Source organism: Galeopterus variegatus, unplaced genomic scaffold (genome assembly GCF_000696425.1).
Source record: "Galeopterus variegatus unplaced genomic scaffold, G_variegatus-3.0.2 Scaffold641, whole genome shotgun sequence".
NCBI classification, from domain to species: Eukaryota; Metazoa; Chordata; class Mammalia; order Dermoptera; family Cynocephalidae; genus Galeopterus; species Galeopterus variegatus.
The window spans coordinates 5,986-23,953 of NW_007726752.1; the positions used below are offsets into that span (position 1 = coordinate 5,986).

General features: G+C 55.8%; 1 protein-coding gene across 3 annotated transcripts; it reads left to right on the plus strand.

Moving 5' to 3' along the window:
* The first annotated feature begins 3,231 nt into the window (after positions 1 to 3,231).
* GRK6 (G protein-coupled receptor kinase 6) lies at positions 3,232 to 14,654 on the plus strand. Of its 3 annotated transcripts, none has more exons than XM_008570885.1 (15): positions 3,232 to 3,321; positions 4,266 to 4,378; positions 4,501 to 4,578; positions 4,938 to 5,038; positions 5,377 to 5,469; positions 5,576 to 5,639; positions 5,766 to 5,906; positions 6,222 to 6,412; positions 7,224 to 7,261; positions 7,348 to 7,437; positions 8,892 to 9,100; positions 9,198 to 9,335; positions 12,458 to 12,595; positions 12,677 to 12,811; positions 13,004 to 13,357. In XM_008570885.1, the coding sequence occupies exons 1-15, from the start codon at positions 3,270 to 3,272 to the stop codon at positions 13,007 to 13,009; spliced, it is 1,587 nt and encodes a 528-aa protein (XP_008569107.1). In that variant the 5' UTR covers positions 3,232 to 3,269; the 3' UTR covers positions 13,010 to 13,357. The 3 variants fall into 3 exon arrangements, with proteins under 3 accessions (XP_008569107.1, XP_008569106.1, XP_008569105.1); XM_008570884.1 differs by lacking the exon at positions 13,004 to 13,357 and adding an exon at positions 13,447 to 14,654 and having other exon boundaries at positions 3,246 to 3,321; XM_008570883.1 differs by having other exon boundaries at positions 3,246 to 3,321; positions 12,677 to 13,357.
* The last annotated feature ends 3,314 nt before the right edge of the window (positions 14,655 to 17,968 follow it).

A 17,968-nucleotide genomic window follows, 5' to 3' on the forward strand; every position in this document is an offset into this window, starting at 1 on the left:
TGGAGCTCTTCATGGCTCCAATGCCAGATGTTATCATGCACCTGCTCTGTGAGCGTCCCAGGGGAAGCAGACTTGCTCCTCACTGCCTTGTGGTCGGTCTGCTCCTCACCTGCCACAGCCCACCTCAGTAAACGGACATCTACTCTGTGCCCCACCCTGTCCAGGGTGCTGGGGAACCAGCAGTGAACAAGACCCTTTTTGGAACTGTAGGGTAGGGAGATCGTGACGTTTTTGCACTCTTTATTGGGCTTCCAGGCTAAAAGAGTCATCATCTGCTTCACCTTCCTACCCCATTTTACAGGTGGGAGACTGAGGCTCAGACCAAGGACTAGCCCCAGATCACAACGCAGATTGTGGTTGACCCAGGCCTAGGGCACAAGATGCCCAGCACAGTCTGTAGGAAGCCCAAAAGATTCCCCAGCACCTTGTGCTAGGCACAGCACCTTGTGCCCCCTGCCAACCCAATGTGCATCACCCCAGGGAGGTACTGCCTGGAAATGGGCCTGGCAGCCTGGGACCTTAGTGCCAGGGAGTCTGTCTTATCTCCTGTCCCTTATCAAGCCCAGGGGCTAGGCCTTCCTCCCAGCCTCTGAGGGCATCTGCCGATTCTGTTCTGCCTCGTCATCCAGCCAGCCAGGGAGGAGGGGAGGAGAGAGCCTGGCCAGGCCTCACTTCTGAGGGCTATAGCCAGTTCAGGCCTCAGGCCTGCTGAGAGCACTGCCTTGCCTGGCCAGACAACATGGGCACCTTCTGACAAGCTTTGTCAGGCCATGGGTGAGGTGCAGGGGGTATGGCCTGACTGGGGACTGGTGCCTCCACTAGAGAACCCTTATCCCAGCCTGGCTCTGCCCCTCCCGCCTACATGGCTTTCGACAAATCTCTTCTCTCTGAACTTCAGGATCCCTTTTTTTTTTTTTCCTTTTTGTCTTTTTTTACTGACCGGTAACGGGATCGCAACCCTCGGTGTCGCACCCGCACCGGGTACCGGCAATGGGATTGCAACCCTCGGTGTTGCGTCCGCACTGTGCTCAGCCAGTGAGCGGGAACCGGTCTCCACATGGGATCCGAACCCTCAGCGGGAGCGCCGCCACACTCCCAAGCAGCGCACTGTCCAGTGCGCCACCGGGCCGGCCCCAGGATCCCTTTTTGTGTAGTCGCTGGGGATGGGACATGAAGAGTAAAGAAAATCCCAACTGTCACTGAGTGCTGAACCTGAGCCCATGGACTGGTGGCATCAGAGTCATTTCATGAGCTGGCTAACAGCTTGGGGCCAGGGCCTTGCCAGCTTCCCAAGTGATTGGAAGCTGTAAGTGGTTTGGGAACCCTAGGTGTGTGTATACAGTTGGTGCATAATAGATGATAGACATGTTTGGAGTGGAAAGGAGCTCGGACTGTGGTCACGGGGAGCTGAGTTCCAGTCTGGCCATTGTCATCTCCAGGCTTTGTGACCTTGGCAAATCTGTTCGTCACTTCCGGGCTTCCATTTTCTCATGAAATTGGGACCAATCTGGCAGAGCTGCTGTGAGGATGAAGCAGGACACACTGGGGATGTGAGCCCTTGCTCAGTCCTCCTTTCTTTCCCAGTGCCCATAGGCAGAGGGAGGGGGCCAGGGTAGGGTAGGGAGGAACCCCACTGACTTGGTGGCAGTTCCAGGACAGGATATTTGCATGTGACTCTTTGCTGCAGCCTTGATGTGGCTGGGAGGAGGGGGAGAAGGAAGTAACTGGTGGGGGGAGGCAGGCAGATGGAGGGTTGGGTGAGGGACCTGTGGGGGTGGGGGAGGAGTTCCCCTTCTAGGGAGGCCTTGCCCTGGGTTGGGGGTGGGGGTCTGTTGCTCACTCACAGTGAAGCAATGATTGTGGGGTATGCCGGGTACAGACTGCAGGAGGGCTGCTGGCAGGTTTCTCAATGGGCCCCAGCAACACTTCCTCTTCCAGGCAGCTTAGGTCTGGGAACCCATCAAGGGACCCAGCCCTGCCCCCTCCCTAGAAGACAGCTCCTCCCCCTGCACCACCTGCCTTCACCCAGGCCAGATGGAAACAGGGCCAGGAAAACTAGAGGGGAGACTGAGGCCAGGCAAGGGAAAGTGGTTGCCTAAGGTTGGAGCTCTTGCCACAGCCCTACTGGGTGCTGGGCACAGACTCTCCTATTCACCCTCACTGTACCTCTGGAGGTGGCTTTTGACCTGAAGGACACATGGAGAAATTGAGGCTCACAGAGGGCAAATGATGGACCTCACGCATGAATTGGAGATTCCCATCCAGGTCTGCGGGACTCCAAGTCTCAGGCCCCTTCTACCATTCTCAGCCTGGTGTCCCACAGGCCACAGCTAGCTAGTTCTCTGACAAGTTTTATTTGGCTGCTGTGAGGTTTTTTTATGTTTTATTCTTAAGTAATATAGGAACCAATATTTCATGTAACAGCCCAGATTTCCAGCTGCTTTTGAAAAAATCAGAAGAGCTGGCCGTACTGAGCAAGCATTCCTGCCTAGCAGCAAGCAAGCCGTCAGCCAAAGTTGTGCTGCGGCTGCCACTGTTAGAAGGGGCATTCCCTGGTCCACTTCACCACACTCCCCACCATTTCCTGTTGCCTCACATCTAGCCCACATTTACCATACCTGTTGGGCTCCATAGGCATTTGAGCAGCTACTGTGGTTTCAGCAGCTACAGATGGGGGGGTCAGCTAGGTAAAACAAGGCAGGCATCAGGGCCTGGGAAGCCCTTGTTTGCAGGGGAGGGGGGATCCTCAGTGCTACCCCTCCTGCCACCACCTTTCTCGAGCCTGTGAGAGCTGTGATGCAGGGCCCAGTGATAGAGGCCTGGGAGCCTCCCCAGTGGCCCAGGCTTCCCTCTGCCCCTGACCTCTCTCAGGTATGCCCACATGTTCTGGGATCTCTCCCCTCTGTGCCCTGACTTATGGAGTTCCCACCACTGTGATGCCTTTCTCTACTTTCTTCTCCTGGGGAGCTCCTACTTGATGGGAAGTAGCTGAGGCTGGACCCCTTACAAAAGCTAACCCCCTCCCCATGGCCTCACTGTTCCTCTTGGCTCTCCCAGCCTGGGAGCCCCCAGCAGGAGGGCCCAGGTGGACCATGTGTATTCTGGAACCCAGCAAGGGCAGCTGAAGCATGTAGAAGAAGGGCCCGAAGTGGACTGCTCTGAGGGTCAAGGGGAGGCACATGGTGGCAGTAGGAATTGAGACCCAGTGCCTGGTTACTTCCACAGGTGGTGGTGGCAATCGCAAAGGCAAAAGCAAGAAATGGCGGCAAATGCTGCAGTTCCCCCACATCAGCCTGTGCGAGGAGCTGCGGCGCAGCCTTGGTGAGGCCCAGGCAGGACTTGGGGTGCTGAGGCCGGAGACCTGCTGGTGCTAGGGGGCCTCCCCTGAGACTTGCCCTGGGGTGGAGGGGCACGGCTGGGGGCCCCGTGAGCAGGAAGATTGAGACTGCACCGCCCAGCCCGGTTTCAGTTCCTGGGCTTGGGTGGGTGGAGGATGAAGAATGAACAGGGACCGACTGGGGTTGGTTGAAGTGGGCATGGGGAGTAGGGCAGGGGCAGATTGGGGACAGTCTGAGAGAAGTCAAGGGAAGGAGAGGTAGACCTGGGGTGAGCAGGGCCCAGGACAGAGGGAGCTGAGCCCACTAAGTGCAGCCCTAGAGAATGCCCAGCAAAGCCTTGACCAGAAGCCCTTAGCCTGGGCAGTGTGACAGGGTTACTTCTGGGTGGGGACAGAAGGGCCCAGGACCCCGTTTTGGCTTATCCTGGCCAACGCCCCATCTGATGGCCTGCACGTGGGCAAGGAGTGTACTGTAGCTGCTTCCACTGCCAGGGAAGGAGGCCCAGCTGAGAGTGTGCCGGAAGCCACAGCTTCCTCTCGCACTTTCGCCAGGGAGGCAGCAGGTGTGGGCCTGGCTTGGGTTGGGCTGTGCCCGGCCGGAACCTCACAAACTGCACCCAACCCCAGCACTGTGACATATGCAAGTTGTGTGAACCAGGAGACAATGGGGATGGTGGTGGTGGGGTGGACACAGCTGGGCTCTGGAGCCAGACTCTTGGCTGTATGGCATTGAGCTGGTCAGTGAACCTCTGGGCCTAACAGTCCCAAGCTATGAGGACTAATAGCCGTACTCACCTCAGGGCTGTGGTGAAGGTTATAAAGGACGTAATGGCTACCACACTGCAGGGCTGGGAGCTGTTGCTGGGGCCCAGGGTGCCCTGCAGTGGGCTCTGTGTGTGAACCCATCAGCTCCCATCTCTGCCTGCAGAGCGTGACTACCACAGCCTGTGCGAACGGCAGCCCATCGGGCGCCTGCTGTTCCGCGAGTTCTGTGCAACGAGGCCTGAGCTGACCCGCTGTATTGCCTTCCTGGATGGGGTGGTGAGTGCAGCCCAACCTGACACCAAGGGCATGCGGGCAGAGGTCCTGGGCCCCACGTGCTCTGTCTCCCCATACCTGTTGCTCCCCCCAGGCCCCAAGCTTCTCTGCCTCCCACCCTGTAGGCTGAGTATGAAGTGACCCCTGATGAGAAGCGGAAGGCATGTGGGCAGCGGCTAATGCAGAATTTTCTGAGCCACACGGTGAGTGAGCAGTGATGGAGAGATGATGGCAATGGGTAGAATTCAGTGACAGTGAGAGGAGTGACCACAGCTTGGGCAGAGAGTGCCCTGGAGCTGCTCCATGCAGCACCACAGGCATGGAGCCTAGTGGGTGGGCCAGGCTCAGGGCCCGGCAGCCTGCCAGCAGCTCTGCTTCACCCTGCCCTGGAGATTGGGGGGCGGGGGCGTCAGGAAGGGAGTTCAGCCACCGGGCAGGCTGGTGCACCATCGGCCTGCAGACGCCCCTGGCACCAGCGTGAGATATCTGGCATCTCTGTCCTGGGAGTGGGCAACTATCTGAAGGAGTCCACTGCACTGACTTGTCTGTGGCCTGTCCCCAGGGTCCTGACCTCATCCCTGAGGTCCCCCGCCAGCTGGTGACTAACTGTGCCCAGCGGCTAGAGCAGGGGCCCTGCAAAGACCTCTTCCAGGAGCTCACCCGGTAAGCTCTCCCTGCCCACCAGCCCAGAGCTGTGCCCAGAGGAGGGGGCTTCTGTGGGCCTGGAAGGCTGTGACCAGCCCAGTGGTTGGTGAGGGAGCTCAGCTTTTAACCCTGGCCTTGCCCCTGCTGGGTGACCTTGGAAGGTTGCCCCCACTCTTGGTAGCATGCTCAGCTTCAGCATGGGATGTGTGTCTCCGCTTGGTGGGTTAGCCAGAGGCGTGGCCGAGAGTGATGCCTTGCAGGCTGAGCATGCACATAATGGGGGCCTGGCCCATCAAGCTGAAAGCCTGGGGTGTCGCAGGGCTGACCGGAGGGCTGGGCTTTACCTCCCTCAACAGACTGACCCACGAGTACCTGAGTGTAGCCCCTTTTGCCGACTACCTCGACAGCATCTACTTCAACCGTTTCCTGCAGTGGAAGTGGCTAGAAAGGTGAGCCCCTTGAAGGCTGGGCCAGGATAGGCTAGGTTGCTGAGGCCCCTTATAGGCCTTGGACTCCTGCTTAGCCAATGTTTGCTCCCCTACCCCTTGTCCACAGGCAGCCAGTGACCAAAAACACCTTCAGGCAGTACCGAGTCCTAGGCAAAGGCGGCTTTGGGGAGGTGAGTGGCCAGGCCAGTGCTCTGGCAGAGTATGGGGCTGGGTAGGGTGGACCCTGGACCAGCCCCTACTATAACCCAGCAAGGGCGTGGCTGGCCCCCAATTGCCCCTGTTTACGTGGGCCACAGGTGTGTGCCTGCCAGGTGCGGGCAACAGGCAAGATGTACGCCTGCAAAAAGCTGGAGAAGAAGCGGATCAAGAAGCGGAAAGGGGAGGCCATGGCGCTCAACGAGAAGCAGATCCTGGAGAAAGTGAACAGTAGGTTTGTAGTAAGTACAGAATGGAGACCTGTCCCTTCCCCTTGGCCGTGCTAGCTCACCCTACCCTCCCCACCCACTAGCCTAAGGTCTCTTCCCACCCTCAAAGGGACCACCCTCTGCCCTGTTCCGCCCCTTCCAACCACCACCTCCCTGCTCTGCATTATGCCCAGGAAGGGCAGGTTTGGAGTGTTGACTTCAGGCCAGGGGAGAAGGGTGGGTCCCAAGGAGTGGCACCGAGAAGGATTTTTGGGCGGCTGGCGTTAGCCCCACCACCAGTCGGCTCCTGCAGCTCCTGCTTGAGGGATCGGGTCCCCTCGGCCACAGGTGAGCCTGGCCTACGCCTATGAGACCAAGGATGCACTGTGCCTGGTGCTGACACTGATGAATGGAGGTGACCTCAAGTTCCACATCTACCACATGGGGCAGGCTGGCTTCCCTGAAGCACGTGCCGTCTTCTACGCTGCTGAGATCTGCTGCGGCCTGGAGGACCTGCACCGGGAGCGCATTGTGTACAGGTGGGGAGGGTTCTGTCGACTGCCACCAGGGCTTGGCCCTTCCCTTCCAGGGGCTGCAGCTGGCCCTCAATGGAGGCAGTCAAGGTTGCCGATCAGGCCAGACAGCAGAAGGATATTGGTGTGCTGGAGCTGTGACCAGGTGACAAGCTGGCACTGGTCGAGGGCTCCACAATACCCCACACTGGGCAGACATGAGTGGTTCAGACCTAGGTTTTGGGGTCTAGCTGACCCACGTGTGAATCCGACTTTGTCCCTCCTCTTTGTGTGAGGTTGGACCAGTCAGCTCCCTGCTGCCAAGACTATTTCCTTTTCTGGGAAGCAGAGACTGTAATTCCTACCTTCAGATTGTTGCAGGAGCTGAGAGAAGTAGTTTGGGTGTTCCTGGCACTCAGGGCTCAGGAATGGAGAGCTCTGCTTATGATTATTAACAGTGATTTCATTTGAGCCTCACCACAGCCCCATGAGGGGATTAAACAGGAGCCTCATTTGACAGAGGAAAGGTAGTCAGTCACCCAAGGGGCAGGACCTTCCTCCACAACAGGGGTGAACAAGGCTACTGGTGACATTCCAGGAGTCCCCACTTTGCCTTCCACTCACCTGGAGAGTCCTGGCTCTGTAGATATTTCATCTGCTCCCTTGAGTTGGGGCTGCTGTCCCGGGAGGGCAGGAGTGCCTGTTGCCCTGGCAGCAGATGGGTCCTGCACCTTGCTCCACATCCAATCCCAGGAGGCAAGTCAGCTAGGAGTGGCTGTCCCTGTCTGGCTCCCTGGCAACCTGAGCAGCATCTGACCTGTCCTTTGTCTTCCCACAGGGACCTGAAGCCAGAGAACATCCTGCTGGATGACCACGGTGGGTGGAGAGACACAGGGTGGAGTAGGGTGAGATGGGAGGCCTGGCCTGGTAACGGGCCCACCTGCTTCTCCATCCACATTCAGGCCACATCCGCATCTCTGACCTGGGCCTGGCTGTGCATGTGCCCGAGGGCCAGACCATCAAAGGCCGTGTAGGCACCGTGGGCTACATGGGTGAGTCTCCTCCTGCCCTGGCCTACAGCTTCCCACATCCCCTCACTGTCCCAGGCCCAGCCTCACCTACTGTGTGCCTCAGGGAATACAGAGATCCCATACTGATGTTCCTCTTACAGATTATGAGACCATGACACAGCCAGGGTCCTACACAGTTGTGAATCCACATCATTCATTCACTAAACACAGTGGCCCTCTGCATCCGTGGGTTCCACATTCGTGTGTTCCACCAACCATAGATCAAAAATATTTGAATAAAAAATAACAATACAACAATTAAAAATAATACAAGTTTAAAAAGCAGTACAGGGGCTGGCCCGTGGCTCACTTGGGAGAGTCTGGTGCTGATAACACCAAGGCCCTGGGTTCGGATCCCTGTATAGGGATGGCCTGTGGCTCGCTTGGGAAAGCGTAGTGCTGAAAACACCAAGTCACCGGTTAAGATCCCCTTACCAGTCATCTTTTTGGAAAAAAAAATAAAAGCAGCACAGTATAACAAGTATTTACATAACATTTACATTGTATTAGGTATTTTAAGATATCTTAGAGGTGATTCAAAGTATACAGGAGGATGTGTGTAGGTTATATGCAAATACTATGCCATTCTCTATATCCGTGAGCATCCATGGATTTTGGTATCTGCTTGGGTCCTAGGGCCAATTCTCCATGGATGCAACGACTGTACTTAATGAGCACTTACTATTGGCTGGGCCCGCAGGTGGCTACTGGTGAACAGAGGAGAAGGGTCTCACATCCCTTTCTGTGGTGCCAGCCCTGCCCTTCCCTGAACCACCCAGGCTTGGAATGGGCATGCCCATGTGTGGAGGGGCCAAAATATGGCCACATAATCCCCTTGGGGACCACTTGACACAGGAGATAAAGTCCTGGCTCTACAGGATCCACCTCTTGCTTGTTGTGGGCCTTGGGCTTCTCCCAGCCTCACTTTGCTGGACTATAAAATAGTCATCATACTGCTTCCCAGGGTTGCCTTGAAGATGAAAAGGGATAGTAGAGGGAACACACCCCACATAGCTGCCCTCATAGGTAGGAGGGTTTCAGCAAATAGGAATTTCCTCCTTTCTTCTTGCTCAAATTAAAGCCAGAAATTGCAAACTGGTAGCCACCTGGGCCCAATTTGGCCTACATTCGTGTTTAAATCAAATAGATTTTAGGACAATTTAATAAGCCAGACAGCTTCACATAGAAAATAAGGATTTCTGACTTCCCTGAAAACTCTGAAGATCTGGGGCCCCTGGATGTGGCCCTGCAGCTTTCTTTGGTGGGGCTCGTGCTCTCCTACTCGCTGAGGTCTCTACCAAGCTGCTGATGGTTCCTGCCTGGAGAGTGGGCGTTTGAGATGATCCCCCGACATAATGTGTACTGGGCATCCCCAGGACCCGCAGGCTCTGTTTTCTGCCTCCTGCCCAGCCCTTACTCCCATGTCTCCCACCCAGCTCCAGAGGTGGTGAAGAATGAGCGGTACACGTTCAGCCCTGACTGGTGGGCGCTAGGCTGTCTCCTGTATGAGATGATCGCAGGCCAGTCACCCTTCCAGCAGAGGAAAAAGAAGATCAAGCGGGAGGAGGTGGAGCGGCTGGTGAAGGAGGTGCCCGAGGAATATTCTGAGCGCTTTTCCCCACAGGCCCGCTCCCTCTGCTCCCAGGTAAAAGTGGGAGGCCTGACTGGCCAGGGGTGGGGGCACTTCTCCCAACCCCCTACCCCCACCCAGGGACACCCTGACTGCCTCTGCCCTGCCACAGCTCCTCTGTAAGGACCCTGCTGAACGCCTAGGGTGTCGTGGGGGCAGTGCCCGCGAGGTGAAGGAGCACCCCCTATTCAAGAAGCTGAACTTCAAGCGGCTGGGAGCTGGCATGCTGGAGCCACCCTTCAAGCCCGACGTGAGTGCCATCCACTCCTGCTGAAGGCAGGGCCAGGCCAGGGCTGGGGCTGGGGGCTATTGGAGTATTGGTCAGGGTCATCTTTGGTGCAAGTGTCAGGAAAACCAATCTATTGGATTAGCCAAAAAAAATAATAATTTCACTGGGCTCACAAAAATGCAAAGCTCGAGTATAGGTCTGGTTTTTGGCATACCTGGATTGGGGGTCCAAGAATGTTATAGGAATTCTCTCTCTCTCTCCCTCTCCTTCCCCACTGTACTGTTTAATGTATAATCTTCACTCTCAGGCAGCTCTCCCCAGCAGGTGGCAGTGGGGGCCTCTAGTGGCTCAGACCCACATCCTACCAGCTCAGCCACCCCAGTAGACAGAGAGTGCCTCTTGTCCAGTAATTTCAAAAGAAATCCTAAAGGTGTAGGGGGGAGTCCTAAGACTGATGCTTATTGCCTCTGATTGCTCAGAGGACCCTCATTGGCCATATCTGGATCATATGCCCACCTGAACCACTGCTAATGGGAGAGATCAGTTCCTCAAAGCAAAACAAGTTCCTGTTTCCAGCAGGGGGAAGGGCTGTTGGACTGCAGAACAGCTGCTGTCCCGCACACCTGGCAATGCTGTCTGCCCTTCTGTGGGCAGGACACTCCCCTTTGTAGAGCCTCGCCCATTTACTGAGCATCTCAGTGGGTCAGGCACCCAGCAGGCAAGATCATCCTCTAGTCATCAGATTCCAAGTGGCAGAAACCCAACGCAAACTTACTTAAGCCCAACATGGAGTTTATTGGCCAGAAGATCCTAGAGTAGGGCCAACATCAGGGTCTCATGACATGTTGACAGGAATCTACATCACTTGGCTCTGCTTCAGCCTGTTGACTGTATCCCTCCCACTGAATTCTGGCATCTCTTTGCTTAACATCACAGGGAAGGTTCTGATTTGCCAAGTTTAGGTCATTTGCTTGCCCCCTCCCATGTCTGTGAGGACTAGGTCCTGTGATTGACAGTTCACCAGAAACTCTGGGAAGACTGGAAGGTGAGGGGCAGGCCAGGCTGATAGTTTTTAACCACACACGTGTTTGTTTATTCATTCCACAATATCTAAGTGCCCATATGTGCTAGACCCTGGAGATAATGAGGTCCTCGGGACCCAGTCCTGCCCTTATGTTCTAGTGGGGAGACCCACCAAAATAAACCAACAAGTGAGAAAGAATTTCAGGTAGTATTAAGAGTGACAAAACTAACACAGGCTGAGTAGAAGACAGGGAATGATGGTGGAGGGGAGTCTCTGAGGAGCTGATGGTTAAGCAGAAACTGAAAATAGGTGAAGGAAAGAGCCATGCCAAGATTTGGGGTGGGAATATTCCAGGCAGAAGGAACAGCCAGGCATTGAGGTCCTGGGGCAGGGATCACCCTCGTGAGATGGAACAGCAAGGAGGCCAGTGTGGCTGGAGTGAGCATGTGTAGGAAAGAGGAGTGTGGTCACATTCTCAGTGAGGTAGGGCTCCTTTGGTGGATTTTGAGCAGGAATGTGAGGTGCGGGGAGTGGGCCATACAGGATGAGTGGAAGTGGGGAGGCCAGCTAGGGGGCTGCCTCCACTGAGTGATTGTCTCACATAGGGCTCACCAGAACCCTGAAGGGTGGGCATTGTCATGGGCTAGCACTTGAACCGAATGAGCCTGACTTCTAAGCAGCCCACCCCCAAGGCTGGTACTTCTTCTCAAGTTTACTCCTGCTTCCTGTGCACATCATCTCGTTTAACCCTGGCATCATCACACTGCGTCTGGGTCTTTTGTTCAGCGTTAGAGACGAGGGGGCTGTCTGGTTAGCTCAGTTGGTTAGAGCACAGTGCTATAACACTAAGGTTGAGAGTTTGGATCCCTGTACTGGCCATCCACAAAAAACCCCCCCCAAAACACCAGGAAGATGAAATCAATGCCCTGGAGTTTAACTTTTTAGAAGAAGCAGGTGAAAATCAAATTTGATGATATATTTTTTAACAGCTTTATTGAAATTTAATTCGCATATCACACAATTAGCCCATTTAAAGTATACAGTTGATTGGCTTTTAGTATACTTAGTGTTGTGCACCCATCACCACAATAAATTTTAGAATACTTTCATCACCACCCCCCAAAAAGCCCATATCCATTAGTGGTCATTCACCTGGCCCCTGGCAGTCACTAATCTACTTTCTGTGTCTATAAATTTGCCTATTCTGGACGTTTCATACACATGGAGTTGCACCATCTGTGGTCCTCTGTGACTGGCTTCTCTCACTTAGCATAATGTTTTTAAGGTTCATCCACGTTGTAGCAGGCGTCAGCATTCCATTCCTTTATCCATTGTATGGATATCCACATTTTGTTTACTCATTCATTAGTTAGTTGATAGACTTTAGGGTTGTATCCACATTTTGGTTGTTATGAATAATGCTGCTGTGGACATTCATGCATGAGTTTTTGGGTGGACAGATGTTGTCATTTCTCTTGGTATATTCCTAGGAGTAGAATTACTAGGTCATAGGGTAACTATGTGTAACCTTTTGGGGAACTGCCAGTCTGTTTTCCAAAGCAGCTGCTCCATTTTACATGATGACAGTATTTTATTTGACATCCTTAATAGTAGGATTTAGAAAACTATGTAAGGATGAAAAAGCAAGTGGCCTTCTGGAGCTGAGGTAGGCTCCCAGCAGGGGTTGGGGAGATGGGAGGGGTGGGAGGCCCAGTTCTCCAACTGGCTGTGAGGCGATAAAGCAAGCTCCTAGACATTCCAGGGCTAGGACCCACCAGCTCCAGGCCCTGCGTGGTGGTGCCCAGCTGAGGGGGCCAGACGGGATACAGCCTGTGCTACCCTCACCAGCACGCACCCGTGTGCATGTGGATGGGGAGGCCCAGCATCTGCCTCTTTTGGTCATTGAGCAGTGAGGGATTATCATCCCAGCTTACAGAGAGGTAAACTGGGCTTCAGAGAGAGGGGACTGCTATCTGTGCCTAGGGAGTGCATGGGCCTCCTAGTTTCTGACTCCAAACCAGAGAGCTGCAGGTGTCAGGGCAGAACCAAGCCAAAGCACTGCCTTCGTGAATGTGTGTATGTGTGTGTCTCCTATCTGACTGTTGCCTCTGTCCCCCAGCCCCAGGCCATTTATTGTAAGGACGTCCTGGACATTGAGCAGTTCTCCACAGTTAAGGGTGTAGAGCTGGAGCCCGCGGACCAGGACTTCTACCAGAAGTTTGCCACAGGCAGCGTACCCATTCCCTGGCAGAATGAGGTAGGGGCCTGCCCTGCTGGTGGGGTGGGCTCCAGGGGGTGGCCCTAGGGGCAGGTCTCACAGGCTCCTGTTCTTTGGCAGATGGTGGAGACTGAGTGTTTCCAGGAGCTGAATGTGTTCGGGCTGGATGGCTCGGTTCCCCCAGACCTGGACTGGAAGGGCCAGCCACCTGCGCCCCCCAAGAAGGGACTTCTGCAGAGACTCTTCAGTCGCCAGGTAAACCCCAGCAGCCTCCTACCTGGGCCCCCAGCCTGGCTCCAGGGAATGATGGGTAGGAGGCAGAGCTGGTGCCCGCATGTGCTAGGAGTGGGCATCCTCCAGCCCTGCCAGCGGTGCCCAGGGTCTCTGGCCTCTTTCCCGTGTGCCCCCCATCCCTGGCTGGGCTCATGGCCTCTTTTCTCTTTCCAGAGGTGAGCAGTGTGGGCTATCCGTGGGTTGGCCTTGCTGCCTGGCCTCGGGGAGCCACGGGCAGCCCTTCCATGGCAGAGGCGAGATGTGGGAGAAAGAAGTCTGGTGCCCGCTCCCCCCCTCCCCCGCTTCAGTTCCCTGCACCCTGTCCCCTTCAAACTGCTAGCCTTGCTTAGCCGTTGTCTCCCCCTGCCCTGGCAGACCCTGGGATCTACCTACTCCCCATTACTGCAGTCTGTCGCCAGCAACCTATGCACTGATGCCCACCCATGTGTGGCCTGAGCTGCTGCTCCAGGCCCCTTGTGGGGAACCCCTTCCCCAGAGTGTGACCCTGGGCAGCTCTGGATCTGCCCTGGCAGGGCCAGCCCCTGATGACAGACATCACCAGTGGCTAATGGCCCCTGCTCTGCCTCTCTCTCTCCATGTCTTCCCTGTCCCTCCAGGATTGCTGTGGGAACTGCAGCGACAGTGAGGAAGAGCTCCCCACCCGGCTTGAGCTCCCTACCCACCTCGAGCTCCCCACCCGCCTCTAGCCCCGAGCTTGAGGCCCCCTCCTGCGGTTGGCGGTAGCAGCTACTCCAAGTGCTGTTTACAGTTTTGCACAGTGGTCTTCCCCATTGTCCACTCAAGTTGTGGCCTGGGGAACACAGCCGGAGCTGTCCCCAGTGTCCTCTGCCCCTCAGCCCGTGGCCTGGCTGAGTTTGGCAAGGCCTGGGCCATCCTTGGGACAAAGGTGCGTCCCTTCAGCTCTTCTCTGTGGAGCTCGGGGCTTTCTGTATTTATGTATTTGTACGAATGTATATAGCAACCAGAGCATTCTTAATTCCCACCCTAGACCTGGCACCCTGGCCTCAGCTCCCAGGCAGCCAGCCCTGGCTGGGAGAGCCGGGAGCTGGCAGAGGAACCACTGCCAAACTCGAGGCGCCTCAGGTCCAGCTCAGAAAGGCAAAGGCTGGGCCGGGCCAGACTCCTGAGCCCCCAGCACTGTGCTGGCTGCTGCTGACCTCCGAGTGAGACTTGTGCCTGCCCCTGCTGTCCGGGGATCAGGCTACCACCTTCTGGGGCCCAATCCTGTCTCTTCTCAGTGCTTGTCAGAGTGGGATCTGGAGCCTCTGTGTCCCCTAGGCCTGTGCCAAAGTGTGACCAGAGATTGGGCTGATTGTGGGACCCATCAGTCCACAGCCCAGGCTATTCCAGATGAGTCTGCCTCTGCTTTCCAGCCCCAGGGGCACCTTGTCTCTTATGCTGGGCTTTGTCCTGAAGACACGTCTTTCAGAAAATCCTGGCCCAGGCCATAGGAGGGGGTGGGGGTACTCCCGGTAACCCTCAAACATTCCAGACTCCCCTCATAACAATAGACACACGTGCCCAGCAATAATTCGCCCCAACCTGTGTGTGTCTGTGGGGCGTGTGTGTCTGTGCGCGTGTGTGTATCTGTGTGTGTGCAAAGGGGGTAGGGTGAGGCTGTGCCTGTGCCCCAGGCCCCAGCCCTGGCCCTTCCTAGACTGTGATGACCATCCTGGTCCCAGTGTTAGGGACCGTGGGATTAGGGTCCTGATTTTTCCATATTTAAAGCCAATTTTTATTACTCATTTTGTCCAGTGTAAGCTGCCACGTGTCTCTGTGAATACAGTCCGAGCACAAACCTGGCCAGCTGCCCCCGCCTGCCTCTTTCTTGATTCTGGTGCTCCAGGGGTCTTCCTGCTTCCCTGGCCCAGCTGGATGTGGGAAGGGATTGGAGGTGGACCTGGTGAGAATGTCAGGGGCTGCCCTTCCAAGGCCCAGGAGATCTCAGGGCTGACCTGATGGTAACCTCTCCAGGCAGCCAGGCTTTAGTGGACTACTTTTGGGCTCACCTAGTGGGTTCCTCAGTTTCCTAAATGGAATGGGGCCTGAGGAAAAAAGCCTTGGGGACCCACTGGGGTGTGGGTCTGTGTCTGATTGCTGGAGAGGAAGGCCTGGCTGGTAACTTCCCTTCCAAGACCCAGGTGGCCTGGCTGCCAAATGTAGACTTAGAGCAGCCTGGGGGGTGAGGTGGGAGCTGCCATTAGGAACACCTGCCAAGGGTCTGTCTTACCTGGATGCCTGCCACATGTCTGGCCCTGGGCTGGTGCAGTGCATTAGACCCCTCCCTCTGTTTTGACTGTGAAGCATTAAATGTGGATGGGCAAAGACCTAAACAGTAGTGATACTGCCACCTGGGCATCAGGGAGGGTTCTCTGCAGATCTTGGCTGAGCCAGGCTTTAAGCAGACATTCACCTGAAGGACAGGGATTGGGGAGAGCATTGCAGAGGAACCACCTATTCAAACACTTGGGGGTGGGAGCTTTTTGCCACAGGTCTGTCCCAAACTTCCCAAATCCATCGCTGCTCTATAGCCTCCCAGTATCCGCAGGCCCCCAGGAATACCCTGTAACCACCATAAGGGTTTGTTCCTTGCCTCTGGGCTGGGCAGAAGTACATGAGGCAGAGAAGCCACATCAGTTTTGCAGTTGACAGTTCCAGGTTGAAGTCCCAGCCTGGTCACTTTTCAAGCTGGCTTTTCATAGGCCCTTAACTTGTCTGGAAAGATGAGTGTGACAGCCATTGCCTTGCAGGGCAGCTATGAAAATCCGCTGAAAGAGACAGACCTCTTGACTCCCTAGGCCACTGACAGGACTTTCAACTGCTGGGGGAGTGGGTGCTGGGTACCAAGCTAACCAGCTACTTCCAGGGCAGCTAGAAGGTGCCTAGCACCAACTTGGCGGAAGGGGCCTCTTTTTGTCAGCCTAGCTTTTGGAGTGCTTGCTGCCTTTTCTACCAACTCGAGGGAAATGATAGGCAGGGTGGGAAGTGGGGGGACTTGCTCAAGCACTTCCAGCTGGTGAGTGGCTGTTGCAGGGTGTGGCGGAAACCAGGTGAAGACGGAAGAGCCAGAGCCTGCCCATGAGGTGTGAGGTTGGGGCAGAGGTACATTTGCCCTCAGCTCCAGGCTCTGTTTGGGAGGTGGTAGTTGAGGTGTTTAGGTAGGTATTAGAGTACAGAGGCTGAAACCCAGCCCCAAGAGGGTGTGCTAGAATGAGTGGGTGCCAGGTGGACAGGCAGGAGGACCCTGCAGCACTGCCTGCAAGTGGATCCACATCCTCCAGCCAAGCTCCCCCTTGGGCTAGGGAGGCATCTGGAGAACTTCTTGGCTAGGTATAAATAAGCTCACCTTAAAGCTCTTACCACTGTGGATCCTTGACAGAGGATACTCCTAGAATTCATTTCCCAACAAGCCTTCCCTAAGCTCACCTCCTCCCACCCAGCTCTATGGTGGTTGCTGTGGACCCAGATGGAGATGAGGCCCCTGCCAGCTTGGAGCTCAGTCTGGTAGGGAGGCAGACATGGGAACAGTGGAACCAGTTTGATCAGCACCGTGGCAGAGAGGATTCTAGAGCTGGTGGGGCTTGGGGTGGGGGAAGCACCATGTAGGGGAGGCCCCTTGGCCACGAAGATGTCAGAGATGGTGCCCTCCAGGACACAGGACCAGATTTGCCCAGGTGGAGGAGACAGATGAATGGTCTAGGTAGGGCCTCTAGTGGTTTAGGATGGCCGAGCATGGGGGCAGGGTGGAAGAAGGGAGTGGCTGCAGCTGAGGTCAGTGAGTCACAACCAACTCTGTGAGCCTTGTTAAGGACGTGGGGCCTCGTCTGGAAAGCAGAGGGGATCCCTGAAGGGTTTTGACTCGTTGTGTCAGGGTGTCTCATTGCCCCAATGAAATCAGGGCCATTTCCTTTGGCCTTATGGAACACACATCCCCTCCCCCAGGGCATGGCCATCTGGATTGGTTCACCAATGGACACAGCCAAAATGAGTCCAAAAAGAGTCATTCGTGGGGTTTTTGGTTTGTTTTTTTGGTAAAACTATTAAAAAAGAATTGGGGTTCTTTTCCTCTGAAGATGGATGGCAGGATATAAGCCTAGAATGTGGGGGTCATCCTCACCACCACTTGGGGAGAACTTGCCTGAGAATGATGCAAACAGAAGAAAGCAGAGGAGAGAAGCAGACGCGTACTTGATGCTGTTGCTGGAATACCTGGAACCAACTGTGACCAAAGCTAGAATCTACTCCTGGACTTGCCAGTTACCTGAGTCAGTCCCCTTTGGGCTCAAACCTATTTGTTTTGGAGTTCTGTTACTTGCAACCCCAAATGTCCCAGCTGATATGCTGGCGGAGAGTGATTTTGGAAAATCACCCTAAGTGTGGTAGGGAAGTTGGACTAGAAACAATCTAGTTAAGAGGGTGATGGACAGCCAGGTTCGGAGTGGCCTCTGTAAGCCTGGACCTCAGGGTAGACAGTGGGGGCCCCCTTTAGGGTTCAACTCTGTTGGGTGATGGGGGAAGCATGTCCATGGGGGTCAGGGCTGTGGATTCAGCATTCAGTCCTCCCTGTGCTACTTCCTAGTAAGCATGTGGTGATGTACGCCTGCTGGGGACACAGTAGGAGGGGCCGTGGGAGAGAGCCACATCAGGGTGCCCGCCTGCTCGAGCCCCCGCCCATTTACTACCTGTGTGCAGTCCATGTCAGGATGTGACCAGAGCCGGGACGTGTGCGTGGTCTCCAGGTTGAGCTGAGTACGCGTCGGGGTTCTCGAACTCAGCTGCTTGGCTGAGCATCCAGTGTGCCCGACCGATGTGTGCACCGGGTTTGCCGGCGTGTCCCGGGCCAGACAGCTTGTTGTCAGGAGCTGTGTGGCGTGTCTATTCCCTGAGCAAGATGCCCGCGGGAGTGTGAGCCAGGTGCCCTTGAGTTCCAGGTCTCGGCGGGTCAGGTGGGTGCCACGTCCTCCCCTCCTCTGGAGGACGCTCCCAGGGCAGCCTCCTCGGAGGCGTGTGACTGGGGGTGGGGGGCCCTGTGCCGGCTGCCGCGCGCGCGCACGCCGGGTCGGCACGCGCCGTGTACGCGCCCGTGCGCGCGCCCCGCGCCTCCAGCCCAGCGCTCGG

Excerpts from the sequence above, each read along its gene's own strand:
- GRK6 (XM_008570883.1), top strand. The coding sequence starts at position 3,270 with ATGCTGCAGTTCCCCCACATCAGCCTGTGCGAGGAGCTGCGGCGCAGC. Across the intron at positions 3,322-4,265 it reads GGAGCTGCGGCGCAGCCTTG|AGCGTGACTACCACAGCCTG; the intron begins GTGAGGCCCAGG and ends CTCTGCCTGCAG. Across the intron at positions 6,413-7,223 it reads CGGGAGCGCATTGTGTACAG|GGACCTGAAGCCAGAGAACA; the intron begins GTGGGGAGGGTT and ends GTCTTCCCACAG.